The 27,945-nt window shown below is 44.6% G+C and overlaps 2 protein-coding genes across 4 annotated transcripts in view; both read left to right on the top strand.

Moving 5' to 3' along the window:
* The window catches only part of LOC118839956 (zinc finger protein 260-like), a 31,076-nt gene extending 6,680 nt beyond the window's left edge, over positions 1-24,396 (top strand). The window contains exons 1-5 of one of the 3 annotated variants that reach the window (XM_036747469.1): positions 7,309-7,647; positions 9,583-9,738; positions 12,637-12,763; positions 13,859-13,954; positions 21,971-24,396. In XM_036747469.1, the coding sequence (XP_036603364.1) occupies positions 9,706-9,738; positions 12,637-12,763; positions 13,859-13,954; positions 21,971-24,024 (2,310 nt within the window). In that variant the 5' untranslated portion in view covers positions 7,309-7,647; positions 9,583-9,705 and the 3' untranslated portion in view covers positions 24,025-24,396. Of the gene's footprint in view, positions 1-7,308; positions 7,648-9,502; positions 9,739-12,636; positions 12,764-13,858; positions 13,955-21,970 lie in introns of those variants that run through there. The other 2 variants (XM_036747470.1, XM_036747471.1) reach the window with 2 other exon arrangements.
* Positions 24,397-27,103: 2,707 nt separating this feature from the next.
* Positions 27,104-27,945, top strand: part of LOC118839940 (zinc finger protein OZF-like) — a 28,485-nt gene continuing 27,643 nt past the window's right edge. The window contains exon 1 of the mRNA XM_036747449.1: positions 27,104-27,119. The gene's annotated coding sequence lies outside the window, so the exon portion shown is untranslated. The remainder of the gene's footprint in view (positions 27,120-27,945) is intronic.

Here is a 27,945-nt window from a genome sequence, read left to right as displayed (position 1 = left end):
TGGAATAGAGTTGTAAAGGATGTTGACAAAAGTCAGTTGAAACTACAGCCCAGCGTCTCTGTGTCTCATTACATTCCATAACATAGTATATACCTGTAGAATATTAAGCAAGGTAATCTCTCTTGGGGTTAGGGTAATGTCCTTAGGTCAGCCTAATCTGGCCTTGTTGACAGAGGTAAGGGTATTTCCTGAGCAAACTTTTAGAGAGAACAAAGAAGCCCAGGTCCTGGATCTTCATCCAGTTACTCATTAATTCAGGCTCTGGGTCTGGTTGAAATTAGAAATGATATAAAATAGTATAATATTTTCCACATTTCCTCCTTTTGGTCAAAGGTAAGCTGAAAGCTTCACCTGAAGACCAATTAAGGTATGGCTAAAAATCCTTATCTAGGTGGATTCAGGTTTTTTTTTTTCTTTCTGTGTTTGGACATCCCCAGAGATGGACAGTAATTGTAAACTACTTGTAAACAAGCAGGGGGAGCAAGTTGCAAGGGGGATCAGTAGGGAGCATAATGGGGAAACTGGAACACCTAAGTAAAATAAGCTAAAGACACCAAAAGTACAAGTAAACAGTCTTGGGAACGCAACGGACTCAGAAAGGGAAAGAACAGTTCTTCGTTCAGGTTCTGGTCCGGGCTCTTGGGAAGGTTGCCTGCGTCTGATGCTGTCCCCTTCAGGCTCCTTTGAAACTGGAGGGCAAGGTGTCCTACGGGCTCAGATGTCCACTCAGGAGCACGGGCATATCATCAGATATGATAGAAGGATCAAGGAGTCCATATCCACAAGTTGGCAGCTGTAGAAGTAGTCAGATCTGACCGGAGCTCCCAGAACACATATAATTTGATAATTGAGAGAAAAACAGTGCAACATAGGTCCCAGCCATGCAGGGCTAAGTTCAAACAAATACAATAAATGGTTCAGTATCCCAGTTACATATTTCCAATATCCATTTAAAGTGGCACTTTTTTTCTTGAATCTCAGATGCCTGATTGTAGTTATCTGGTCCCTAGATAGTAAAAGAGAGTTCTGCTTCTCTGGTTCAGATCTAGAAATTCTCAGACAATTCTAACTTAATATAACTTAGTACAATCACTTAAATTTGGCTCTCCGTTTTTAAACTTCAGAGTATTTCAGTTCATATATCATCTACTGTTTCTGACCTTACCTAAATTTTGTACCTGGTATGAGAATCCTTTAAAATATAAAGGTCCAACCATAAATTGAATTCATCTTCCTTTTAAAATTATCAGACAGATTCTTTAATAAAGGAGATACAATTTCACCTGTACCACTATCTTATACAATTGTCTTGTACAAAAATTTACATTTAAGATCTTATTACCAAAACACACTTATTAGCTTGAATTTCCATGACTGATAAATTCTGGAGCCAATCATACACATCTGTATATAATTCTTAGAGGAATCAATCTGATCCTATTGCTTTTTCTCAAAATTTGCTATCCTATTTAATTAGACATTTATCACATTACATCTTTGCCTTATTACTATGTCTAATCATTTCCTCCTTTTGGAGGATGTTATCTCTATATCCTTCTAATCTTTATTTGGTCATGAACATAGGTTAAAATTGTAAGCTATTCATTCCTGTATCCTATTATAATAACTCAGAGATATTCCAATATTCATCTATTACCTAATAGATTTAGCATTGTGCTTACAAAACTTCTTGATAACATAATTTGCTATGAAAGAAAAGAGGGACAATGTCATATATCTTAACGGAAGGAAAGAACTTCCTTAGCTCTGTTTGATTCCAGGCACGAGTCATATCTGTTAGCCAATCATATAGCCATTAGATGCTGAAAGCAGGGCTTAGGAGTACCAGGTGGGGATTTTCCTTTTCAGAAAGGAAATAGCAGAATTGGGAAATAGAGTCAGGAAGATCCTACCTAGGTTGTGTCCAAGGTCGTCTTCAAGACTTTCTCCCAGGCATAGACATCCACCTTTAAGAATTCTCAGTCTGTAATGCCTGCCATTCCACTACTGGCTTCATGTGACCTATACCTGTAATCAGAGCTTAAAACAATATTAAATTGTAGTCCCATAAAATCTTAAATAGCAAATAAATACCCTTCAGATAGGACTGTCCAAAATTTCATTGAGCTAATAATTATCAAATCAAGCTACATCTCTTTTCTGTCTTCTAAAATACTTTCTCACACTCTCAACTTAAGCCAGTAGAAACTAGTATTCCTTTGGGACAGGAGAGGCTTAGCTAACTTCCATTTGTCCCTAAACTTTCTTATCTGCCTTTCCTATTTTCCCTCAACCTTAATTTACCTTTCCAAATCTTTCAAACCCATGACTCAGTTTTCATTTCAGCCATAAGACAAAACAACTCATAAGTTAGTACTTTCATTGTCATAACTGTGTATACTGGAATCCCATTCCAGCTTCTTAAATACACAAAGACACACAAAAATAGGGGATTTGTTTTTCACGATAACTCATTCTAAAAAAAAAAAAAGGGAACACTTATTAAAAAGATCTGCCATCTCACCTCCCCTTGAGGGTGAGTTCTTTTCCATCAGATGGCAAACTTCACTAATTAAACTACCAGGCCAAACCCATCTCAAGTCTCAGTCTAATGTTATCAGTTTTTTTTAAGAAGCCAGGTTGGAGGCTTCTTGACCCCTACAGTCCTCTTATTGCTGCCCCTCCCCTTTCCTTCCCTTCTGACAGGTGGGCTAAGGTGAAAGTCTTTTCTTCTTATCTAAATTAAGGGCGAGGAGGAGTAAAGAATTCAGACTGTCCTTTCCAACCTCCTTACTCAAAAAAGAGCCTTGAATAAGACATTGAATGGCCTTCAACCTCCCTCCCAAGGCTTCTATAGATTCTAATAATTCTAATAAGGATCTCACCCAGAAACTCCGAGGACTCACAGTAGATTTGAACTGCAACCAATTGGCTTACAGGTGGAAATTCAGCGGGCCTTCTAAAATTATACAAAAAGATTTTACAGAACATTTTTCAAAAGTATTTTCCCTTCTTAAAGCAAAATAACCTTTAAACATTTGGATTCATTCACAAATTAGTCCATAAACCTCCAGATTAACATACATAAATACATCTTTAGATGATACAGGCTTGAAAATCATACCCCTATATTTTTCAAGGTATTATAACAACTCAATTCTTTGTTATTACAGAATTTCTAGAATTATTTCCCTTTATTAAAAACAGTTTAAAATTATTTTATCCTGATGTTAAAAGGCATGCTCGCTAAACTTTCCTGAAGATAATTATTTAGAAGGTTTTAAAGTGATAGATATCTCCTTCTTTTTCCTTAAAGCAAATTAACCCTGAAATGCTGGAATTCATTAACTAAGTTGGTGCCAAATGTCCTCATTCTCAAATATTGCCCAGAATTCCTAGATATTACAAAGTTCCTTAGTCAAACAATGTTATAATGGGAAGACACCTAGTTTCTATAATTACATACCCAATTAATTAGCCTTATCACAATAATAACATTTACCAGGACTTTAAAAACTTTTTCCATAAGAATTCCTCTACACAGAAAACCACACAAGATTGATAAGAATTCATGACTAGATGGTTTCAAAAGTTCTTGTTTCAGTTAATAACCTCAATTTCTTAATTAACTGCAATTCTTAATCTAACAACATCCAGATTATAAGAGGAATTATTTTACTCACTAGTGGTAACATTTTAATTTCTAAGGCCCAATACTCTTAGCATTGTAAAAGATTACCACATTTTTCAATATTGCTGATACATCTGTTTGTCAAATTACACAATTTAGAAATGTAACAGCGCCCTAAACATAATTATGCATTTTAAAACTTGAAACAACCCATTTATCAATTTAGGTGAACACATGTCTAAATCTCCATGCACAGAGAATCTTTCATCTCATCATTTGAAACTATAACTTTAAATCGCCAGATATATTCTCATAATAGAAAACTTTTTCACACAGAAAGTCTGTTCTCATGGTTAAATATCAGTATTATTAATTATTTACTTGTTATAACCACATATAACAGTTCCAAATTTTATCACATCCCTTTGGAAACCCAATTCACATATATCAAAATCAGCTTAAAATTGCTATAATATCATTTCTTACCACACAATGGTCTTCTCAAATTTCACAATCTAAGAGAATTTTGGGAACACAATGCAAGTTTAGAAATACAGAAACAATAATTTTCAGATGACATCTATTGCATTTCCAGATTACCACATATAGAAATTATTCAGCTAATTACTTTTGGTATTTTAAAAACCACTTCAAAAGTTAACAATTACATTGAATCAGAGAGTTAATAATGTTGTATCTATCATATACCAGACTTTATGTTACGCATTTTACGATCATTATCATTTTGATCCCGTAACAACCATCATTATTATTTTTCCCTTTACAAATCAGGAAACAGGTCAAACAGAGATTAAAATACAGTTTTGCAATTGGAACAAGAAGTGTGAAGTTACCTAGAGCAGAAGCTAGTATCCCAGTGGTGACAATTCTGGGAGGCAGAAAGTCCAAATTCATCTACCTTGCCCTTCCCCCACAACTGCAGAAGTTACTGAGCCTAAAGTGGTTTTGCAGCTGCTAGGACAGAGTGGGCAGAATGCATAGGACCTGGGTGACAATTCCAAACTTTGCCAAAAAGGATGAGCTACAAAGGTACCCATGGGCACAGGTCTGTCAGAATACTGTCAGTCTGTGAATTTCTGTCCTTCTCCTCCTTTTGCCAGGTGGGGAAGGATGATTTGAGTTTTCCCTACAGTTCTCCTGCATTATCTTCTCCTAATCTGATCTGGGAAGAGAGGTGTTTGTTTTAGCTGCTCTAACTTTTACTGCAGCTCTGGCTCTGTCAGAGACAAGACAATGGTGAAAAATTCCAATGATTGTAACTCAAGTAAACTTCACGTAAGTGATCAGCATTGGGAGGGTGTTTTAGCAACAGTGAACTCATGGAGGGATTTTACAGTCTCAGGAGTTCTGTCCCAACATCCAACTAACCAATTTCCAAACTTTTAATGAATAATCAATCCAAGAATATGCTAAAATGTTTCAGCTCTGTTTTTTTTTTCAAGTCCTATTGGCCAGACCAGACATTGAAAAAGGAAATAGAGTCTCTGTTTCCCTAACTGCAGCCTTAGAATTCTCTGCGTTTCAGATTTTACCAAAGTATAGACATTTCACAGCACATGCTCTCACACAGACAATTAACAAAACAAATACAGAACAAATACAGACTGAGCTCAGAGTTCAAACAACAGAGAATTAGAAGCTTTCATGAGTTAGCTATTAGCACCCCTATGGTCTTTGGGGAAGCCTTGGCATTCCTGATTTTTCTGACTCTCCATATCCTATCCCTTAGGAAGGGGAAATGGAAGATGGAGGAGGACTAAGGCAGGTAAAGGAAGGCGAGGAGTAAGGATAAAATGCATTTATCCTCCCCATAATCAGAGCCTTCAAGGGAAGGAAGCAGGAATAGGGCAGAAGGCAAAAACAGAGCCCTTAAGGGAAGGGGGAAAGGGGCGGGGAGGGAAGAGAGAGAGAGAGAAGGCAACGGTAGCAGAACAGAGTTACCTCCCTCAGTGCAGTTTTTCTCCCCAGGACCAGACCCTCCAAGGGAAGGAAGGAAGAAAATGGAGGAACAGTTGGACTTCTAATTCTAGATTTTGACTGATCCATAGCTAATTTTCTAGATCAATCAGTGTTTCCAGGGGATCTATGTGCGTTGACCGCAGATCTGTGTTTTACCACAGATTTGATCCCTGCCCCCAGAGCTAGCTTAAAGGGAATTTCCAGACTTCAACCAATTTTGTGGGAGTTCTTTTTGGAAGCTGGGAAGAGAGACAACTTACCCCCACCTTGTCAAGGCCAAAATTCCAGGAAAAATTAATCCTATGGCGCCCAAAAGCGTTGGCAAGGTTGGGCTGCATTGTCCCGTTTCCATCATTTCCATCCGAAAGTCACGGCACCATAACTGTTAAACCAGAAAATTTGGTTGAAGGAAACAACAGAGCTAGGTGATAGAAAAATCCATGTTGTTTATTATTTTCCCTTAAAGCATAGCAAAGCTAGCTTACTTGTATGTACAAGGAGTCAGAGCATAGGCTCTGGCTGTCTGAACAAAGCAATGAGAAAACTTATATACATTATTTTAGCAGAGCTAGCAAGCCTGTATTACCTCACGTTTATGACCCCCATGTATGTTTAACCATGATACAAGAAGAGGATTTTCCTTAATTGAATAGAGTTGTAAAAGATGTTGACAAAAGTCAGTTGAAATACAGCCCAGCGTCTCTGTGTCTCATTACATTCCATAACATAGTATATACCTGTAGAATATTAAGCAAGGTAATCTCTCTTGGGGTTAGGGTAATGTCCTTAGGTCAGTCTAATCTGGCCTTGTTGACAGAGGTAAGGGTATTTCCTGAGCAAACTTTTAGAGAGAACAAAGAAGCCCAGGTTCTGGATCTTCATCCAGTTACTCATTAATTCAGGCTCTGGGTCTGGTGAAATTAGAAATGATATAAAATAGTATAATATTTTCCACAATATGGATATGGTCCCCTTTTTAACCCAGTTTCAATGAGAGTAAGGTTCTAGCCCTATCAGCCTTCATTCCCACTTGCTTCTTCTATAACAGTTCTTCCTTTCTTGCCTCATTTGTATGATATAATTCCTCCTTTTTATGCATTCCTAACCAGTTTTATTTTTTTAGAATCAAGGGGTCATACTCAGCTCAGGCCAAACCTTTCTTAAACTACCCAAATATTTATAACAGTCTTAAGAGTACTGACATTTTTTTCATATATATGAATTAAACAGTTTGACCTTTTTCAAGTCCCTTATAAGGGACTTTATAAGAACCTGTATGTACCACCTGCCCTGCCACCGAGGGGGCATCACTTCCTGACCTCAGCTTTCCCTGAGAATCCACAGGTCTTTCAGTGAGAGAATGTCCCTTAGGGAAGAATACCAAGATCCAGGGAAAAGCCGCCCAGGGCTGTGCAGGTGTTTCCAGACTGGAGTAGAGGGTTAATTTTGGGTGGGCAAGTCTGGGGTGCAGTTTGCAGGGAGGACAGGGACACGAGCCTGGAGCGAGAGGGGAATGGTTGGGAGAGTCAGGAGGGAGGGAGGGTCTGGGGGTCCTAGTTTGGAAAGAGATGAGTGTAGCAGGGGAACAGCTGGAAGAAGGCCAGGAGATTCTGCTCCGAAGGAGGAGGGTCTGAATCCCAGAGCTGGGGAGGGGGAATCTCCCAGAGGACCAGCTGTGTGGGTGGAGGCCCAGGTGGAATTTGAGCCCTGGGGAGGAGTGTGGAGGCTTGGGAGGGGTCTAGATTGGAGAGGAGTTAATGCAGTGGCCTAGGCACTCCACAAGATGAAGGGCAGGATTTGAGGAGAGGCAGTTGTGGTCTGAGGAAAAGGAAGATCCTGGGGTCTCACCAGGACCGGAAGGGCAGGGGCTCTGGGACTGGGAGTCCCCGCCCAGAATGGGCTGGCTGGAAGCAGGAGGCAGTGGGACTGAGATCTAGCTGCTTTCTTTCTTTGGAGCTGTGCCTTCACTGCTTGCTTCCCTCAGAGCTGAGATTTGAGTTCCTACCCAGAAGCCACCTCTGTGCCTGCAGCTCCAGGTAGGTCTGAGCCAGGAACTTATGCAGCCGAATGTTTCTGCTGGCCGCCCTTTCCTCCCCATGTGGCCTCCTGCTCAGGGACCTCCAGGGCTGCTAGGAGCCCTCCTCTCTCCCAAAGTCAGCTCCCTAGCAAGCTCCCAGCCTCTGCCTCCTGTCCAGGCTCCCCAGTCCATCCCAAACATCCTGGGCACCTTCCCCAGCTTTACCACTGAGTCACACTTGCCCCGACCTTCAGATCTCCCACATAGGGACCCAGGAGGACCTCCTTCAGCCTCCCTATCAGGACCCCAGTGTCCTGTCCCCCTGTCCCCAGTTCCCGTTCAGAGATTCCATTGTCCCCCCAGCAGTGCTGGCTCTCTGTAAGGACCAGGAGTCCTGCCTCCTCACCTACAGGACCCTCCTCGGCACCAAAGCTCCTGCCTGGCCTCCCTCTCCTGCAACTGTGGCTCTTCCGCTGGCTCCCTCTCAGATTCCAGGCATTGGTTCCCTGTGTTCAGTTTCTCTGCAGGGACGCGGATAAGTAACCTCCAAGCCTAAGCCCCAAAGAGGGGGCCAGGAGCCCTCCCCAACTTCTACGTAGACCCAAGACACAGTCATTCTTCTTTTCAGGCTCAGCCCCCATCCTGGAACTCTAATGTCACTCAGATGTCCCTTCTTCTTCCCCCAACTTTGTTAGTGTCCTGGGTCCCAGAGCCTTCCTTACCCGGGCCTCCTGCCCTACCCCCATGTTTTCTGCGCCCTCAGGCCTCTGCAAGGTGACTCAGTCTCACCCAGGATTGTGTCTCCCACCTCTGGCTTGTCCCAGTCATTCCTGAAAGCTCCATCGTGGAGCCCTCCCTGTCCTTGACCTCCTCTTCCTCTTATATCAAGAGTAGGGGTAGAAGAAGATGTGTGTGTGTGTAAAAGAAAACCAAGCCAGGAGCCCTAGGGAATACAGATGAATGAGCGAAGTTGTGAGAGCTGGGTAAAAGTTAGGGAAAGTTAGGTTTCCACAGAAGAGTTAATTGAGTTGCATAGAACAATTCATGAAGTGTTAGCTTGAATAAAGAAGGAGTAAAAATTAACCAGGATAAGAGTCCTCTGCCAATGGGAATAGAATTTGTGGTTTTGCAGAAACCACAGTTTCAGGATATAGGGAAAACTGGTCTAAACTGGCCAGATAACAGTCAGGGTTGAGGAGAGAACTGGGTCAAATGGCTACCAGGCATGCTTAATTGGCTCACTGAATATGACCTCACACACCCACTTGGAGGGGTTTTCTGCCATTCTTGAACATGGGACATATGTTGAGAAGGGGAGAACATGCCAAAGAATTTCATGCTGGGGGGGTATATGGACCCTTATGACCTAGAAAGGAGTGAACCAATCTGCTCTCTGAGGGGAGGTACTGAGCTGATGGTGCCTCAATCTATGTCAGTCTAACAGAATAAAGTTGGTCTCATGCCTATACTCTAAAGAAGGGCGGAGTATGCTCTAGGTCAGGAACATTTACTAATTCCTTTGAATTCCTCAATAATAATAAATTGCCATTGATACCAGAATTTCAGTGTCAAGTGTATTTCTAACAAAGTGGTTTTCCTTGTCAGGCAGTTGTAATGACAGAGAATTCAGATTCTGTTGGGTGTTGGTTGGGGAGAGGGGAGGCAGGAAGGACAGAGGACCAGTTGGAGGGAGAACTCTGGCTCAGGAGCCATTGAGGCTCTGGCTGGTCTCCCCCCCACTTCTGCCTCCTGGGTCTCTGTGGGAGGAGGGGACAGAAGAGAATCAGTAAGAGGGAGAGGAGAGGAGAGTAGTCTTCCTGTTCTGACCAGCTTCATTTCCAAGCCTGACCCTGCCTGCTTCCTCCCTCCCTCAGATGATGGGAGTATCTGCCTAGAGGGCAGGACCAAGGTGATGGTAACACCTCAGGACCTCACCTTCTGTAAATCCCTGTAGCCCAGCTGCTTACCAAGGAAGAGGAAGGAAGGACCTCTGCCCCCCTGGGATCCTTCAGCCTCCCCAGCTCAGCCTGCATAGGACCAAGGCCTGACCCAAGCTTGGAGCCTGGAGCCAGAGGAAATGGCCCCTGGGAGCTGCAGATCCCCAGCCCAGGTGAGTGCACTCTGTCCTCAGACTTGGCCAACATCAGCCAAAGAGGCCATTTCCAGAGACCCAGAGGATTGTCTGTGAGGCTGGTAATACCTCACCTACGGATTGCTTCTTTACCAAAGTAGGTATGAAGGTGAATGCAGGAGTAACAAGACTGCCCTGCTCTCTCCTGAGTTTTAAACTGATTTATTGGCCCTTTGGGATCTTGAGCACTAACCTTCTTCCACCCCCAAGTTGCTGCCTTCTTGTGTTTGTCTTTTAAGTTCATCTTTATTACAACTGAGTCACCACAGGAACGTCCACTTCACTCATTAGTCTCTATTGCTTTCACACAGTATCTTTGCTCTCTTTTGGTAGGCCTCACATAGACACACATACATACACACACACACACACACACACACACACACACACACACGGACACACACAAACACACACACCCACACACATGGACACACACACACACACATACACACACACACACACAGCCCTTCTTCTCCTCCTCTTGGTTTCTTTTAACCCATCTCTCCCTTATAGCCCCTGAAGATCTAGGAAAGCCCTTGGCCCTGAGTCCTGCCTGGCCAGGCCTGGAGCAGAGCCCTGGAGGCTCCCCCAGCCTCGGTCCTTGGCAGTGCTATCAGCAGAGCAGAGATTGTCCTCCTGTTGCTGCTCACATCCTCCTGCTTCAGTCACACATATCTTCCCTGGTACCTCTGAATGCTTCCCATTTACATGTTCTTGGGTGAAGTTCACAAGTATTTAGAAAGGGCAGGGACACTGCACTAACATACTGTGGGTACAGAGGAAGGAAAAACCAGTCCCTGGCCTCAGGGAGCTCCCAGTCTAATGGTGGAGAAGACATGACAGCAGCTTTGTCCAAACTAGATGTCTGCAGTGTGGATGGGGGCACCCTGAGAGGGAAGGCTCTACACTGGCCTAGTGTCTGAGGCAGCATCTGAACTCAGTTCTCCCTAACTCCAGACAGCCAGAGAAAATGCTCTGAACTGACAGATGGAGTGTCTTGTTCTGGAGTGGCAAGGAGGCCAGTGTAATTGGGTCACTGAGGAGGTGGCAGGAACTAAAGCTCTCAGAAGACTGGAATACCAGGTGATGTCTAGGCCATGGTTGGCTTTGAATGCAGGAGATTTTGTACTTGATCCTGGAGGTGATAGGGAGCCATTGGAGGTTATTGGTGGAGGAGTCACAGGATCAGACCTGTGATTTAGGAAAATTCCTTTGTTGACCAAATGGGGGATGCATTGGAGTGGGGAGAGTCTTGAGACGAGCTGACCAGCAGCAGGCCATAGCAGCATTCCAAAGGTGATCCCATGAGAGCCAGTACCCAGGTGGTTGCAGTAACAGAGGGAGAAGGGGTGCATTTGAGAGATGTTGCAAGGTACATTTCACAGGTCTGAAAGGCAGGTGGGAGCAGAGCTAGGTCAGCTTGGATGGCTTTGGTTGGGAAAGGACAGTAAGGGTGTGGGGCTGAAATGGGAGTGGCTGGGAGGTCAATAGTCACTCACCATTCATTTAATGCCTACTGTGTGCTATGCCCTGTACTGAGGGCTGGGAAATAGAATAAAAAAAGTGAAAGACAGTCCCTGCCCTCAAGGAGTTTCCAATCTAGTGAGGGAAGACCACATACCAGAGGAAGCTGTAAAGTCTCAGGGATGAAAGAAGTCCCAGACACTGGGACCCTGTGGGGAAGCCAGTCTCATTGCATCCAAAGTGGTGCACCCATATCAGAAATGAGACGGGCCAGTTGGACTCTCTCCTTAAGTGAGAGTTCATGCTTCTCCCCACTGCTCCCCACCCGGCCCAGTGGTAAAGGATGAGTGTGGGAGGGTGCAGAAGGAAGGAGTTAGAAAGAGGAGGAAAAGAAGCTTGGAGGTTTCTGTTGGGAGTCAGTTAGGGAGCCAATTGTCAATCAGCAAAAGCCTGCCATCCTCCAGTGAGAGCCCACACTCTGAATAAATGATGTGAAGGGAAGATCAGGGACTGAAGAGATTAGAGAAAAGGAAATTTTTAGGAATCTCCAAAAGTGGGAAATGTCTGTAAATTCCCTAATTGTTCAGCAGATACATAATGGAAGTAAAGGAAGTTAAAAGTGAAATACAGATTCCAAATGAAGCATAAATCTGTTGCTTTAAAGAACATAGCATAATGATAAAAAAAAATAAAAAGAATTTTATCTGCATGGTAGAGAATGAGGGAAAGTAATAGAAGGTGAGTCAGATCACTGTGTAATGGAAGTGGAAGAAAAGAAGATGGAAGAGTATGAGATTCCTAGCACACTGGCCCAACACGTGTTCCACGTTGAAGACGTTGGGAAAAAGGATGAGATATCTCATGTGTCAGTGTATTTTCAGATCTGGCCAAGCTGACCTGTGTGATGTTCATCAGTCTGCCCTGATCCATTCTCTTGACTCTTGTTCTCCCAAATTCCAGAGTTTTGGGGGTCTTTTGACACACTTCATTTTTCATAAGGAAACTGGCAGTGTCTTTCTCATTTCTTATTAACCTTGGTTAATAAAATATCACCTTCATAATAAGTGAAGAAAACCTCCTTTCTCCTTCCTGGTCACTGATTTCTTTATCACTAAATACCACAATGAATGAATATATGCCATTAACAAATGAAAGCAACCATCCAGCAAAGGCAGGAGATGCTTTGGCCCTGACACGTCATACCCAGAGCCACCTCAAGCCTCCATACAACAACTGATGGCTGTTTTCCCTTTGGCTGGCAACAGTCTCATGCTGCTAAGTTTAGTCCAGAATGTGATTGGTGTTTCTCTGCTTTCATCTGGATGAGACCCTACTTCAGGCACTCAGGCAGTTGGACTAGATCAATTCTGAAGTGTCTCTCAGCTCTAAGTCCTGTGGCTTTTGGTGGTTTAGGAGTTGGTGACATTCCAGGATGTGGCTGTGGACTTCACCCCAGAGGAGTGGGGCCTCTTGGACCCTTCTCAGAAGGAGCTGTACAAGGAGGTCATGGTGGAGAATGCCCAGAACCTGCTGTCCCTGGGTAAGGACTCTTCCCCTGGAGCTATGAATTGACCATCAAAGGAACTGCCTTCCTGGTCTCCCTAGTGTTCAGGGTTTGGAGCATTTTTCAGTGATTGAAAGGCCAAAATGTAGCTCTCTTGTGTTCAAGAGACAGGGTCCTCCTGCTGCCTGGTTTCCTGTAAAAGGTCTTAGCAGTGTGTAATAGGGAGCTGAGGGTTTCCTTTCTTGCCCTTGAAGGTTACTGGTTCTTACTGGTTCTAGGCAGCCTGAGGTCAAAGATCAAGCCAGTGTTGAAGAATCTCAGACTTGGAAGTGAAGTGAGAGGTTCTACCTAGGCTGACCTCTCCCTGCACATGGATTAGGTCTGCCTAATCTCTACTGAGGCAGCTTTTCCTTGGAGAGGGGCAGTGAAGGGAAGCCCCTTCCTCCCAAAGCAACCTCTTCCCCTTTGGGTTGGGTCTGGTCTTTGGAAGGTTCTTCTTGTTGACAAACATAAATTGGGGCCTCACAGCTCCTGGCCTTACCATCAGATGCCTGGTATTGCAAAGGTGTCCTTGGGTTTCTTTCCTAAATCCTCAGAATTCCAACACAAATGATGGGAAGAGAAGGGAAGGAAACATAAGCATTTATGTATACCTACTATGTGCCAGCATTGTGCCAAAAATGATTTCAATTTGATCATCATAACAAGCCTGTGATTTAGATGCTATTATCATCCCCATTTCAGAGTTGAGGAAACTGAGGCAAGCAGAGGTTAAGTGACTGGCCTTGGGAACTTTGCTAATAAGTGTTGGAGACCAAATTTGAACTCAGAGCTTCTTGAATCCAGGACAAAGCCTCTCTGCACTGCACTGCCAGCTGCCTCTTAACTTCTAGATAATGGAATCTGTGGGTTCAGCCCTCCTTCTATGAAGGAAGTAGAGAAAACCGAATTTCCTCCTTCCAAATTGGCCTCTTCCCCTCCCCCACCATGGGTCCCACCAGTCACTATCATGGCAGAGGTTCCTGTGACGTCCTGGGAACCTCCTGTGACCCTCCCTTCCTGTCCCCTTTCCCTAGAGAGCTAAGGTACCAGTGTCTCTCCATCCTCCTCCCTTCCTTATCCCATGCCCAGGACTTCCAGCTCCCAGAGAAGGATTCATCTCCCATTTTGGACAAGGGGATGCACCATGGATGCTGGAGCAAGAAGACCCCAGAACCTCCTGTCCAGGTGAGTGAGAGGAAAGCAGGTTGTTGAGGCCTGTCATCAGGAGTAGCTACATGTCACAGTGAAGGGAGTGCTAGACTTGGGGGCAGGAAGACCTGGCTTGCCATGCTTTTTTAGACACTTTATAGCAGTAAGATCCTGAGAAAGTCACTGAACCTTTGACCCTTAGTTTCACCATCTGTGATACAACTATGATCCCATAGGATCCATTGTTCGAACTTTGGGTCATGGAGCTGTCTTGACATTATACAGAAAAGGTCTAGACTGTCTGCTACAGGCTCTTTCCTAGGCTTTCAAATCAACATGCATTTATTAAGTGCCTACTCTATGCCAGGCCTCCTACTTAGTTCCAAGGATTCAAAAAAAGGCAAGGGATATCCCCTGCTCTCAAGGAACTCCCAGGCAAGTGGGAAAGACACCATGGACAGAGCCATGTAAAACATGCTGTATGCAGGTTAATTTGGAGCCGGTCAAGGGAGGGAAGGCACTTAGATTGAGGAGGGTTGGAACATGGAGACTGGAGATGGTTTGTCCTGTTCAAGGAGGCATAGAAAGGAGGCCTTTGCTACTGGATTAAAATGAAAGAAGACTGGAAAAGGAGGGGAGGGGAGGGGAGATTAAGAAGGCCCCTAACAGCCCAACAGAGGATTTTACATGTCATCCTGGTCCTAGGGAGCCATTGCAGTTCTTTCAAGAGGCAGTGATATGGTCAGATGTGAGGTTTAGGAAGGCGAATTTGATATCTGGATAGAGCATAGACTGGTCTAGGGAGAGACTCGAGACAGTGCGACCAAACAGAAGGCTTTTTCCACACTGTAGGTATGAGGTAATTGGGGTCTGAACCTAGAAGGTGGCTGTGTTGGGACAGAAGGTGGGATGTATGTGAGACATGGTACCAAGGTAGAATCAACAGGACTTTCCAAGAGATTGAAGATGGAGGGAGGGTGATGGTATGAGCATGAGAGATGGTGAGCTGTGGATGACATCTCTTTTATGAGTCTGGACAATGGATAGGGTGAGCTGGATAGTGTTAAGAAAGTAGGAAGATGGGGGGTTTGGGGGAAAGATAATGAGGTTAGTTGATGATGTGGTAGGACGAGAACCCAAAGAGAAGAGTGTCACCACAACCCAGAGGAACGGGAGTATCAGGGAAAAGGGGAAAGGGAGTGATGATGCCAGAAGTTGCTGAGAGGTCAAGAATTATGAGGAATGGGAAAGAGGCCTTTGATTTAGCAATTAGGAGATCACTGTTCACTTTGGAGGGAGGTGTTTCACTTGAGTACTGAAGTTGAGAGCCAGAATGCAGAGTTTTCTAGGAAGTAAGAGTAAAGGAGTTGGAGACCCCAAGTGTAGATGGCCATGTCTAGGTGTTTAGCCATGTGAAGGGTTAAGGGAATAGAAGATCTTCCCTGTATATTAACAGCTCCACACGGCCACATGTGCTCCCATTTTTCCTTGGAATGGGTACATCCCCAGGTCTGAAGGTACATCAGGGATGTTTTGCTGCTTTGAACTCTGGCTGTTTCAACAATCAGGCTAGCAGCTCTTGTGGGGGTGAAAGACCAACACAAGCCCAACAACAAGAACACTGCAAGCATGCTGGAAAAGCCCAGGTTCTTTTAATCTGCTTTATACTAAGGAAAGCAACGTTAAGGGGTTGACAAACTTACTTTAATTCAGCAAACAAATATCACTCACTTAGTTCAGGGGAAACAGCCAGTGCCCTGAACTTCGGAACAAATGCAACCAAATTACGAACATCGACAGACAGACTTGTCTGATTCAAATCCAAATACATAGTTACCAGAGTTTAACAAAGTCCCAGCATATGGGTTTACATGCTGTAGGGCTCTGAGCTAAAGCTGCCCGGAGTCTCCACATCATTTCAAGCCACCAAGAGTGAGAGCCCTGCACAAATGGCTCTGTCTTCTCTTATACCATCTCAGACTTCATCAAAGAAACATCATCTGAATGACCAGAACTTAAGCTGCTATGATTGGCTCTGGAGTGAGCACCTCCCCTGAGGACCCTGGGAGCTTCACATCCACATCGATTTTGCACCTAATAGGGGTTAGGGCCTGGGGCTTAGCACCTAATAAGACTCAATGAAATACACTGAATGAATGAAAGGAAGCAAAAGCCAAACTTTTCAAGGGCACTTGGTTGAACTGAGTGCTAAGAGCCCATTTTGCTTACCAACACACTGACCCAGTTCACAGTTGTGACACATTCCATGCTGAGTCACATAGAGCCGATCAGGTAAAATTATATGTATATTAAGGGAGATTTATATTGACTTTGGAGAGGAAACTTACTTGGAAGGAAGCTTACTTAGTGGGGTGGCTCACTTATGGAGGCATGTTTGGCTGATATCAAGAACCCTGCTCCCCTTTGGATTGAACCTAGATGTTGGTGCTGTCTTTCAATCTGATAACGTATATAGGGAGGAGACCTCTGATGGAGAAAGGGGACTTCTGATACCAACCCTTGTGAGAGCACTGGAACACTGGACTAGAATCAAATACTAAAGAAAGTTTAGGGTTTACTGATCCTGGGATAGTTGTCTGTTGTTTTCCAATTATTGTAGTATTTGGCTGTGCCCAGAACCCAGACTGGAGCAGCTCTTCCCCAGTTGTGGTTGGGGGAGTGCTAACTGCCCCAGAGTTAGGATGGTGTGGGAAAGAGGCAGAAGCTGGGATAGGGGCACATGGAGCAGGAGCAGAGAGCTGCCTTCCTGTGAAGCCAGGCAGAAGCTGGGCATGGTTGGCCCTGGACCTGCATGAGGAGGAATCCAGGAACTCTGGAGTCAGGGCTGAGTCCAGATTCCATGCTTTGCAGCAGGGCAAGAGCACTGAGCTTACTTTGCTGCCATACCCCTCTGGGATGGGTTGGGAACCATGGGGTGGAGTTGTCTATGGTGGGATGGGGAAACTGCTGTGGCCCCCTGGGATTCACCCTGTTGGCTTTGCTGCTCAACCACGCCTCAGTTCTTGTGAGCTGGGGCTGAAGGTGTGTTGGGACTTGAACTCTTTGGCTTATTCAAGCATGTGTGTACCTGCCAGTGGCAGGTGGGAGCCTGCAACAGCAGTGTGTGGAGAAGGACACACCCCCAAGAGGACTGTACTTGGACACTTTGTTTTGAATTGAGAGGATTGTGATCTACTGTCACCTAGGGGTGGAGTGTGTTGTGTTCTCTGCTGCTACTGAGGATCTGCTGTGTTAGGGAAGACCATGGCCAGGAATCCCCTGATTGTATAAATAAGGACAAGGTGGGGGGTATGCTGTATTATGTTATATACTTTGTTTTTGTTTAAGGTCATATGGCCACCCTGGTGATAAGTTATGCTGTTATCAACTGTGAATGCTTTAGTTCCTTGAGTTAAGTTTTTGTTTTTAGTAAATAGAGAGTTCATTATATTTTGTAGTTCAGCTGTAAATTAATATGTATATATTGACAGCAGCAGCCCTCAAGTGTGCTGTGTTGTTTGGTGTTACACCATGAAAGAAAAGAGAATGAGGATGATACCTAGTGTTGATGGATGCATAACGTGAGGGTTTTTTGAGGCCAGAGGACAAATGGTTTCATTTGTGGCAGTAGGAAAGGAGCCAATAGAAAGGGAAAGACTGAAAATTCGTGAGGAAATGGAGATGGCAGAGTAGGGAGTATGCTGCAGGAGCCAATGGGATGGAATGGGATCACTGGAGCATGTTTGCCTTGCCAATCAGGAGGGGGCCCTCTTCGTGAGAGAAAGGGATAAAGGAGGGAAAGAAGGCGTCTGGTTTATGTGAGATAAGGAGAGTTCTTGGTCAGTGTCCATTTGTTTCAGTGAAATATGAAGCCAAGTTCTCAGCTGAGAGGGTTGGTGGGAGCAAGCCATGGTTTGAGAGGAATGAAAAGATCTGATATGGTGAGTGGGAATGGGAGTCAGGGAGGTGTCAGAGGATTCCATTGCCTTTTCCCAGTCAGGGCCCAGCTGAGAGGATGTTACCAAAATTTGTAGTGGACCCAGGCAACCTGGTTTCATGGTTTTCTCTCTTTTTATTCAGCAGCACATGAGTAGTTCCAATGACCAATGTCTTACCTAGAAGTGATCCAAGGTTGAGAGGCTGGCATGAATTATCCCCCTAAGTTCCTTTCATGATCTTTATGGTTGAAACTTTATCTCCAGGAATGGAGAATCATTGGCCAGATCCATGTAGGTGACTGCTAGGGAGATCGAGGTAGAGATTCCCAGGTGTCCCAGAGCAGGACACCCTCCAGCAGCCTTTGGGATCACCAGTATTTGGTCTGCTCAGGTCCCATCCACGTTAGAAATGGACAAAAGTAACTCCTTGTAGGTTAAAAGGTGAATGAAGGAGAAAGAAGGCAGGACTTAGGCCAGAACCTGCATGTGACCAAAGGGGAGAGACTAGATTCCAGGGATTGTGGTGGAGGTCAAGGCCTTTTATAGGCCTGGGCCTATAATTCCTCAAGTTGCTACTATGTTCTAGGCACTGTGCCAAGCTGTGGGGATACAAAGAAAGGCAAAACCGCATCCCTGCTTAGGAGTTCACAATCCAGTATGGAAAATGGAGATGGTTGGAGAAGAAGCAACAGATCACAAGCCTCAGTCTTAGCTGATCCTGCGAAAAGAGGGTATTTTGGTGAGGAAACACATGAAATTCAGCAGGGACTTAAATATATGCAAGCAGAGACACTGGCAATTCACAAAGGAGAGCAGAGCTGAGGAGAAGATAGTGAAAACAATAATAATAGCCAACAATTACGTAGAGCCTCATCTGTGCCCAGACTTTACAAATATTGTTTGATTTGATCATTGTGAGAATCCTAGGAAGTAGGTGGTATTGTCATCCCCATTTTACAGATAAGGAAACTGAGGCAAATGGCCACACTGTGACTTGTCCAGGGTCACATTGTTGGTAAGTTTCTGATCTGGAATTTGGGTCTTCTTGCCTTCAGGCCCCACCCTCTATCTATTGTACCACCAGCTGCATTTTGGTTTATAAGCAGAATGCAGTGAAATTGTTCCTTCAGACGTGAATGAGGTGGGAAATGGCAGGAGAATTTTATGAGTTATATTGCTGAGAGTTGGGAATGTTTGATTTTTGGCTCTATGCAGTCAACAAAATGAACAACATGGATTGTGAGGTGCTATAGGAAAGCTGTTTTTCTACTGGCCAATGATAAGTATTGTATTAAATGCTAAATGTACCTGAAGGTCAATTGCATGGATTGGTTTTTTTTCTAACAATGTTTATATGTAAAAAAAGAAAACAAGGTACTTTTCTAGGGAAAGAATCTCTTCAGATATAACTGCCTTCTTTCTACCACTGGCACACAGGCTCTGCTCTCACGTAAACTCTTCTGGGTGACTGACCCGTGGTGCCAACGAATTCCTTTGGAAAGCTGCTCGATGGAAGAGTGTTAACTTAAGTACAGGATAAATCCAAATCAGAAAATAGCCATAAGACTGTAGTGAGGACCAATATAAGGACTGTTTTTGTAGAACGGTTGTGATGGTCCATGTTGGTGTCATGGCTTCCAAAAAGCCTGCCATCTGTGCAAGTATTTGTAACACCTTGATCTAGTGGTGACCCTGCTGATGATATCTGCTCACAAGGTCACCTGGAAATGGCTACTGTAGTGTGGTGACAGCAAGCAAATGACCACAAGTGCATACCTGGGACCATCCACTGGGAATCAATTTGCACTTGATTTTCAGACCTTTCTGGCTCTTGGGAAACAATTTGCTGTTGGATTGAAAATCTGAAGGAACATGTTGCACTTAGAAGTGGTCAGGGTTTGGTGTAATCACTGGATACCTGATCACTGTAGTTTGGAATCACTGCAGAAAGAAAACTATTATACTTAAACATATGTATGCCTGTTGTCCAAGAGGAAAATGTCTTCTATTTTTATCTTAGAATATTTATTGCAAAACTGGGCAATTGTTTCCTCTTCAAGGTTCCATTAAAGAATATTTATCTCAAACCACATAGACCATTATGATGAAGACCGAAAGGGTTTTCAGCCACCAAAAAGCGAAGACTTCAATACGACCAATAGTGAAGCGTGCTGTCCCGTTCCTGAGAGAAGGATGAGAGAATCGGGGCCCTTTGTGGGAGTTACTGCTTTTGCATAACAAATGTTTAGATTTTTAAAAAATTGTATTTATTTCAAGGATTTGTGGTTTTTAAAAAGTGAGGAGCAGAAGCATTCAAAGATAAATTTTAAAAAATAGATAATGGTTGTCCTAAAAGAGTGATAGGCCAGAATGGAATCTAGCATGCCTTAGATGAATGGAAAAATTGGCCTTCATGATGTGGTCTTAGAAATGAGAACAGAAAAGGGAAAGGGATCACTGGGGAAATTAAAGTGTGCCTATGGACATGATAGGTAATGAAATACTATGAATATTTGGTATGGATTCTAGTAATGGGAAATCTATGGATCAGAATGCAACATGTTGGATATAATATTAAAATTGCTACATAGCAACAGAGCTATTGCCAGTCTCACATATGAAATTTATCGAGAACGAGTGTGATAATGCCTCAGAACTGGTCAATAAAGAAAAAGAGGAGGAGCCATCACCTAACAAAAAACTGTAGTCAACAAGTGTCACCTGAAGAAATGCAGTGGGGGTCCTGCAAAGAGGCTGGGTAGGCGTGGGGTCACATGCCTCTTGGGAATGTGGGGTTCTTCCTTCTGCGAGGTCTCCAGAGGTAGAGGATCATTGCTGATTGGTGGTGTTCCCATGGAGACCCGCAGGTAACAGCCACCAGGGAGAGAACACAGGAGTCTCAGGAACCATCCCCAGAGATTTCCTGGCCCCTCCCCACAGTGTCCTGCAGAGCTGGAGGCTCCCACTGCTGAATATGCAGCATCTGTACCCATGGCTGGGCTGTACACCCCAAACTTAGGCTGCTTGTCTGAGTGTGAAGAGTATTGGACATGATTGGGAGAAGACATGCATTCAAATCTTACCACTGGCTCCCAGGAGCTGTGTACCTTGTCTGAGCCTCAGGCAAAGATCTAAGACTTCTGTACTTAAAGGCATCTTTGCACCAAAAGTATGGCTCCTACCATCAGTGTAGAGAACCAGAATCTTAACCGCTGGGAATCCCCAAACTATGCTGACACAGCTACTAAAGGGCAATCACGTAGAGGGATAACACTCGTTAAGAAGAGAAATACTTGCCAGGAGACTAGGGTGGCAATGACTGCATCGGGGAACATTGCCTAGTCTAGTGCTTAGTAATGGTGGCCTTCTATTCCAGGGTGAGATACTGGTCCACTCCCTCCAATCAGGGAGCTTAGGGATGCGTTCCCAAAGAAACCATTCTTCTAACAGCTGAGTGCAAACGGGTCATCACCATTTTTATTAAGCACAATGAAATTAACTCCAGAATGTGGCAAGAATTAAAGCTTTAGAAAATCCAACCAAATTTGCATTTCAAAAATGTCTGAACTCCAACAAATTAAGTGTTGCCAGAACATTTCTCATACTGTTCATTAACTTGTATTTGTGCAGCAATACCTCTAAAATGGTATTACAGACATGCCAGCCGCTCTGCTTCCATTGGGCCCTGCTGTTTACACCACGGTTGGTACACACAGTCATAAATGCAAACAAGTATACATTCAATAACAAAGTAGTTTCTAGAACAGTGAACAGAGCATGCGCCATCACAGGATTTGAGTTTTGTTCTCAGCTGCAGGGATGTTGGTCAGGCCACTCTGTCATCATGAGCTCTTGGCTTGAGTTGGGAATGTCATAAGCATGCTGGTCCTGCCTGTGTGGCAGGCTTGTGAGTATCCAATATTATTGTGTGTGAAGCTCTTTGTCAATTAAATCATCCTGGGCATCTGAACTAACGGCACTTTCAAATGACTGAGGACTTCTTTTTCCCTAGGGAAATAGATTACAAATCAGTTACTTTGTGTCAATGGAGGGAAGAGGATGTATTTGTGTATATGAGTATGTGTCACTATATATATTTCTTTGTTTGCTTCAGATGGAGAGACAAGGCTTGAAATGAGGAAGGCTACTGCCAAGCTGAACATTTCTTCAGAAGAATCACGACAGCAAAGATTCATGAAAAATGGTGTCTGGGGCTCTGATATCATGATGGAGAAAAAACAAAAGAGTCACTGTGCATTTGATCAAGATGGAAAGAGTGTCAGACAATGTTCAGCCCTAATTCCCTGTAAGAAAATGACCTCAGGGGACTGCTGTTCACAGGATCATAAATATAGGGAGAGCTTTACTGAACCAGTAGAGTTGGTTGAGTCTCATGAGAAGCTTCCTAAAATGCAAACTTATGGATGTGAGAAGTCCTTCAGCTTGAATTCAGAACTAATTAGATCTCAGAAAAGTCATACTGGAGAAATGCTTGGTATCGGTAATGAAGGTGAGAAGGCCTTGAGTCATAATTCAAAGCTCACTGACCACGAGAAAATTCAAAATGGAAAGCAACATTATGCTTGTATTGAATGTGGTAAAGCCTTTAAGCGACACTCATCCCTTATTTCCCATCAGAGAATTCATACTAGAGAGAATTCTCATGAGTGTCATGCATGTGGTAAAACTTTCAGGGAAAACTCATCCCTTAATTTACAACAGAGAAGACACACTGGAAAGACACTTTATGAATGTAATCATTGCAGAGAAACTTATAGACAAACGTCTGGGCTTGCTAAGTATCAGAAAACCCACAATGGAGAGAAATCGTATGTATGTGATAAATGTGGAAAGGCTTTCAGATATAGATGTCTTCTTGCTGCACATCAGCGAATCCACACTGGAGAGAAACCTTATGAATGTGATAAATGTGGAAAGGCTTTCAGAAAGAGATGCGGTCTGGCTGAACATCAGAAAATCCACACTGGAGAGAAACCTTATGCATGTGATAAATGTGAAAAGGCTTTCAGACATAGATGTCTTCTTAGTGCACATCAGAGAATCCACACTGGAGAGAAACCTTATGAATGCAATCAATGTGGGAAGGCTTTCAGACATAGATATCTTCTTAGGGCACATCAGAGAATCCACACTGGTGAGAAACCTTATGAATGCAATCAATGTGGAAAAACCTTCACACAGAAGTCAGGTGTTGGTGAGCATCAGAAAATCCACACTGGAGAGAAACCTTATGAATGTGATAAATGTGGAAAGGCTTTCACAAAGAGATGCAGTCTGGCTGAACATCAGAGAAGCCACACTGGAGAGAAACCTTATGAATGTAATCAATGTGGAAAGGCTTTCAGACTCAGCTGTAGTCTGGGTGCACATCAGAGAATCCACACTGGAGAGAAACCTTATGAATGCAATCAATGTGGAAAGAGATTTAGACAGAGCTCAGGTCTTGCTGATCATCAGAAAATCCACACTGGAGAGAAACCTTATAAATGTAATCAGTGTGGAAAGACTTTCTGCAGCAACTACAAACTTGCTCTACATCAGAGAATCCACACTGGAGAGAAACCTTATTTATGTAATCATTGTGGAAAGGCTTTTTCACATAGCTGGAGCCTTTCTAGTCATCAGAGAATCCACACTGGAGAGAAACCTTATGAATGTGATAACTGTGGAAAGAGGTTCAGACAGTGGTCAAGTCTTGCTGATCATCAGAAAATCCACACTGGAGAGAAACCTTATAAATGTGATAAATGTGCAAAGGCTTTTAGAAGTACCTCTAAACTTACTGTACATCTAAGAATCCACACTGGAGAAAAACCCTATGAATGCAAGCAGTGTAGAAAGGCTTTCACACAGAGTTCCTCTCTGGCTGCACATCAGAGAATCCACACTGGGGAGAAACCTTATGAATGTGGTAAATGTGGAAAGGCTTTCAGACTCAGCCAGAGTCTGAGTGCACATCAGAGAATCCACACTGGGGAGAAACCTTATGAATGTGGCAAATGTGGAAAGGCTTTTAGACTCAGCCAAAGTCTGGGTGCACATCAGAGAATCCACACTAGAGAGAAACTTTATGAATGTAATCAATGTGGAAAGAGCTTCAGACAGACCTCAGATCTTGCATGTCATCAGAAAATCCACAGTAGATAGAAACTTTATGAATTCAATCAGTGTGGAAAGGCTTTCATCAGCAACTACAAGCTTGCTCTACATCAGAGAATCCACACTGCGGAGAAACCTTATGAATGTGATCCATGTGGTCAAGCCTTCTGTCAACAGCAATCACTTATTTCCCATTGGAGAATTCATAATAGAAATCTCATCACTGTCTTGGATGAGGAAAGGCATTCAAATGGAGTATAGAGCTTATTAGACATTCACTCTTGGGATAAGTTCTATATTGACTCAATGTGGGAAAACCTTCACAGATCGTCTCTTTATGTCAGTTGCTTCAAGATTATTCCTAGTGGAATGAATCATGAGAAAGAAGAAACAGAACCAAAAAAAAAAAAAACCCAAAAACAAAAACAAAAGAGAAGCAAAAAAGGCGAGCATGTAGTGTGCCTCAATCTGTATTCAAACTTCGCAGTTCTTTGTCTCGATGAAGATAGCATTCTCCATCGTGAGTCCCCTGGAGTTGTCCTTGCCCCTTAGGTTGCTGAGAAAAGCGCAGTATGTCAGGGTTGGTCCTCACGGAATCCATATATCTGTGGCTGTGCACAACGTTCTCCTGGCTCTGCTCCGCTCACTCAGCATTATGTCGTGTAGGTTTTTCCAGGTTGTTACGAAGTCTGCATCATCCCCATTTCTTATGGCACAATAGTATTCCATCACCTTCATATGCCACAGCTTGTTCAGCCATTCCCCAATTGATGGGCATCCCTTTGATTTCCAATTCTTGGCTACCACAAAGAGAGCTGCTATAAATATTTTTGTACATATGGGTCCTTTTCCCGCTTGTGTGATTTCTTTGGGATATAACCCTAGAAGTGGTATTGCTGGGTGAAAGGGTATGAACATTTCTATAGCCCTTTGGGCATAGTTCCAAACTGCTCTCCAAAATGGCTGGATCAGCTCACAACTCCACCAGCAATGCAACAATGTTCCAATTTCCCCACATCCTTTCCAGCATTGATCATTTTCCTGTTTTGTTATTTTAGCCAATCTGACAGGAGAGATGTGGTATCTAAGAGTTGTTTTGATTTGCATTTCTCTAATCAGTAGGAATCAGAGCATAGGCTCTGGCTGTCTGAAGAAAGCAATGAGAAAACTTATATACGTTATTTTTGCAGAAGCCTGTATTACCTCACGTTTACGGCCCCCATTTATGTTGAACTATGATACAAGAGGATGATTTTCCTTAATGGAAAGAATGTTGACAAAGGTCAGTTAATATTAATCGAAGTATTCTCTCTTGAGGTTAGGGTCTCATCCTTTAATGGCTAACCGGTAAAAATGTCTTGTTGACATAGGTAAGGGTGTTTCCTGAGCAAACGTTTAGAGAGAACAAAGAAGCCCAGGTCCTGGATCTTCATCCAGTTACTCATTAATTCAGGCTCTGGGTCTAGTTGAAATTAAAAATGATATAAAATAGTATAATATTTTCCACACCCCTCCATGAGATCTTTCCCAGTCACCCCAACTATTAATACCCCCCTCCCATAACCTTCTGCTCTCCCTCTCTAGACACACACAAACACACACCTTTCTATGGGGTGTCTCCTGTTACAAGGGGAGCTCCTGGGCAATGTTTTAGCCTTTTTGCCATCATTCCAGCTTAGCCATGTACCAACACACAATAGGCACTTCCCATACTTTGTGCATGCAAACAGTAGGCACTTCACAAGCTTTTGTGCATGGACACAGTAGGCACTTGGAACGCTTTTGCAAATGCAGAAAGTAGGCACTACATGCAATTTTGCAGATGCACACAGTAAGCACTTCATGCATCTTTGCAGATGCATACAATAGGCACTTCCCAGGTTGTTGCAGATGCACACTGTAGGCACTTCATTCAATTTTGCAGCACACACTAGGCACTTCATGCACCTTTGCAGACTGCTGGCTGCCTAGTGAAGGAGCAGGTGAGCAGCCAGGACTCCCAGGCTCCGAATCACAGAAGGCAGGTTGGGGTCTTTCCTGCTTTGGGAACAACCCCCTCCGGGGGAAGGCTTCAGGATGGAAACCACCTGGAGGAAGCGGGTGGGCTCCTCAGTCTGGAGAACTAAGGAGTCCTGAAAGTGACCAGGGAATGTCCTCCCGCTCTTCTCCCACCCCCAGCCTGCTCCTAACTCCGGTGGGGACCAGAGTCCAGCCTGACGCCCACAGACCTCATCAGGGGTCAGTAAGGGGGGAGGGTCTGGTGGAAGGGGGGCAGGGGGACAGAAGTTCCTGACACTGGCCGGGTCAGAGGGATTAGGAGACCGTGGAGACCCCAGGGGAAGGGAGGGCCGGGCTCAGGGAGGGGACATGAAGGCTTCCCGCAGGTGCTGCAGAGGATGGAGGAGAGAACTGGGGGTCGCAGAACCAGAGGCTTTGAGGGGCTGAGTCAGGGCCAGGCTGGGGGGGAGGGGTGGCACGAAGTGGGGGCGCATGTTGGCACAGGGGAGGGGCAAGACTGCCTCGGTCCAGTCCTGGGAGGGTGGGGGCGGGAGAGGCAGGGCCTGCCTCTGGGTTGGGAAGGGGGAGAGTGGCGGGGGTGTGGGGGAATTTGCAGGTGGAGGAGCGGGAGTTCCTTTGGTTCCAGCAAGGAAGGACCGGTTAGGGAGGGTCTTGGGGGAGCAGGGTGGGGTGTTGGGGGTGGGGCCAAGTTCCAGGAGTCCTCAAGACTCCCAGTCTCAGGGATTGGGGGAGGGGGACCGAGGATCCAGGATGAGGGGACTGTTAGGGGAGGGCTCGGAAGCGGTTAAAAAAAAAGAGGGGGGCTGGGAATAAAGTAGGCAGGGAGGCAGGAAGAGAGAGCATGCGCTCACTCCGGAGGAGAGGAAGAGGAAATGGCCGGTCGCTTGGCCTTCTGGGAAATGTAGTCCGGCGCTGCGCATGCCCAGCAGGGAAGGCTTTGAAAGGAGTACCTGGCTGCCTGAAGATTCTTGCGTGGGAAGCGCCCAGCGCTGACCCACATTTCTGGGTGTCCTCAGGCCCTAGAGCTTCCCACCCCCATTCCTGCGCCCTTGAAGGCCCCAAGTCATCCTCCGTCCTCCAGGACTCGTCACGGACCCCCAGCCAGGCCGCCCCCCACCCAACTGGTAGGGGGCCTGATTTTGGGGGGGTTTGGGGGAGGGGACTTTTCCTTTCGAATGTGACCATTTCCTGGAGGACTCAGGACCCCTGGGGGAGCAATTCTGGGGAGCCCTCGCCTCAGCCCATCCCCGGCCCCGGAGCCCCGGGGGCATCCCCCTCCCCCCGAGGAAGGGTCAAGAAGCATCCTTGTCACATAAGGATAGACAATGAATTAATCTTTATGTTACAAATGTCAACAGTATTGGGCATCACGGCCCCTAGGAGGGACTAGTGGGGGGAGGGGGCTCTCAAAGCAAAGCAGCAGTGATTCCCTCCCACCACTATCTTTCCCCCCATTGGCTGGGAGGCGGGCTTACAATGTAGGGGGAAAAGCTAGGCAAAGGACCAGGAAATCAAAGAGGAGGAATGAGGCGGGGAGGGGGGGGAGGGAGCTTCCTGGAGCAGGAAATGTACAAGCCCTATGCAGTCCTTGGGGGGGACAGAGAGAGGCTCCTAGTGCCCGGGCCCCGAATTCCTGACACTTAGGAAATCACCTTCCTACAAGGTTAAATCCCAAGTCTCTTCCATCCTCTCAATGCTCCTGCTTATCCCGAAATAAAAAATAATCATTTCTGTATTCTCTCTCTCTGAAGTCTCCACGTGAGATATCTCTCTCTCCTCATTTCAGTGCAGGAAGAAAACACATTTAGGTATATTTCACACCTGTGGCTGGGAGAGGTCTTCATGCAACGTTGTTGGTTTTTTATTAATAGATAATTCTAACTATGTACCAGTTAAAAGGTTTGAGTGAAATAAATGAAAATCAAATAGGAAAAGAAATTGTAGAGTGGA

The sequence above is a fragment of the Trichosurus vulpecula genome, chromosome 2, assembly GCF_011100635.1.
Source record: "Trichosurus vulpecula isolate mTriVul1 chromosome 2, mTriVul1.pri, whole genome shotgun sequence".
In the NCBI taxonomy this organism is placed as follows: domain Eukaryota; kingdom Metazoa; phylum Chordata; class Mammalia; order Diprotodontia; family Phalangeridae; genus Trichosurus; species Trichosurus vulpecula.
Note: the sequence above shows the minus strand (reverse complement) of the source record. Positions and strands in the feature narration are given on the sequence as shown.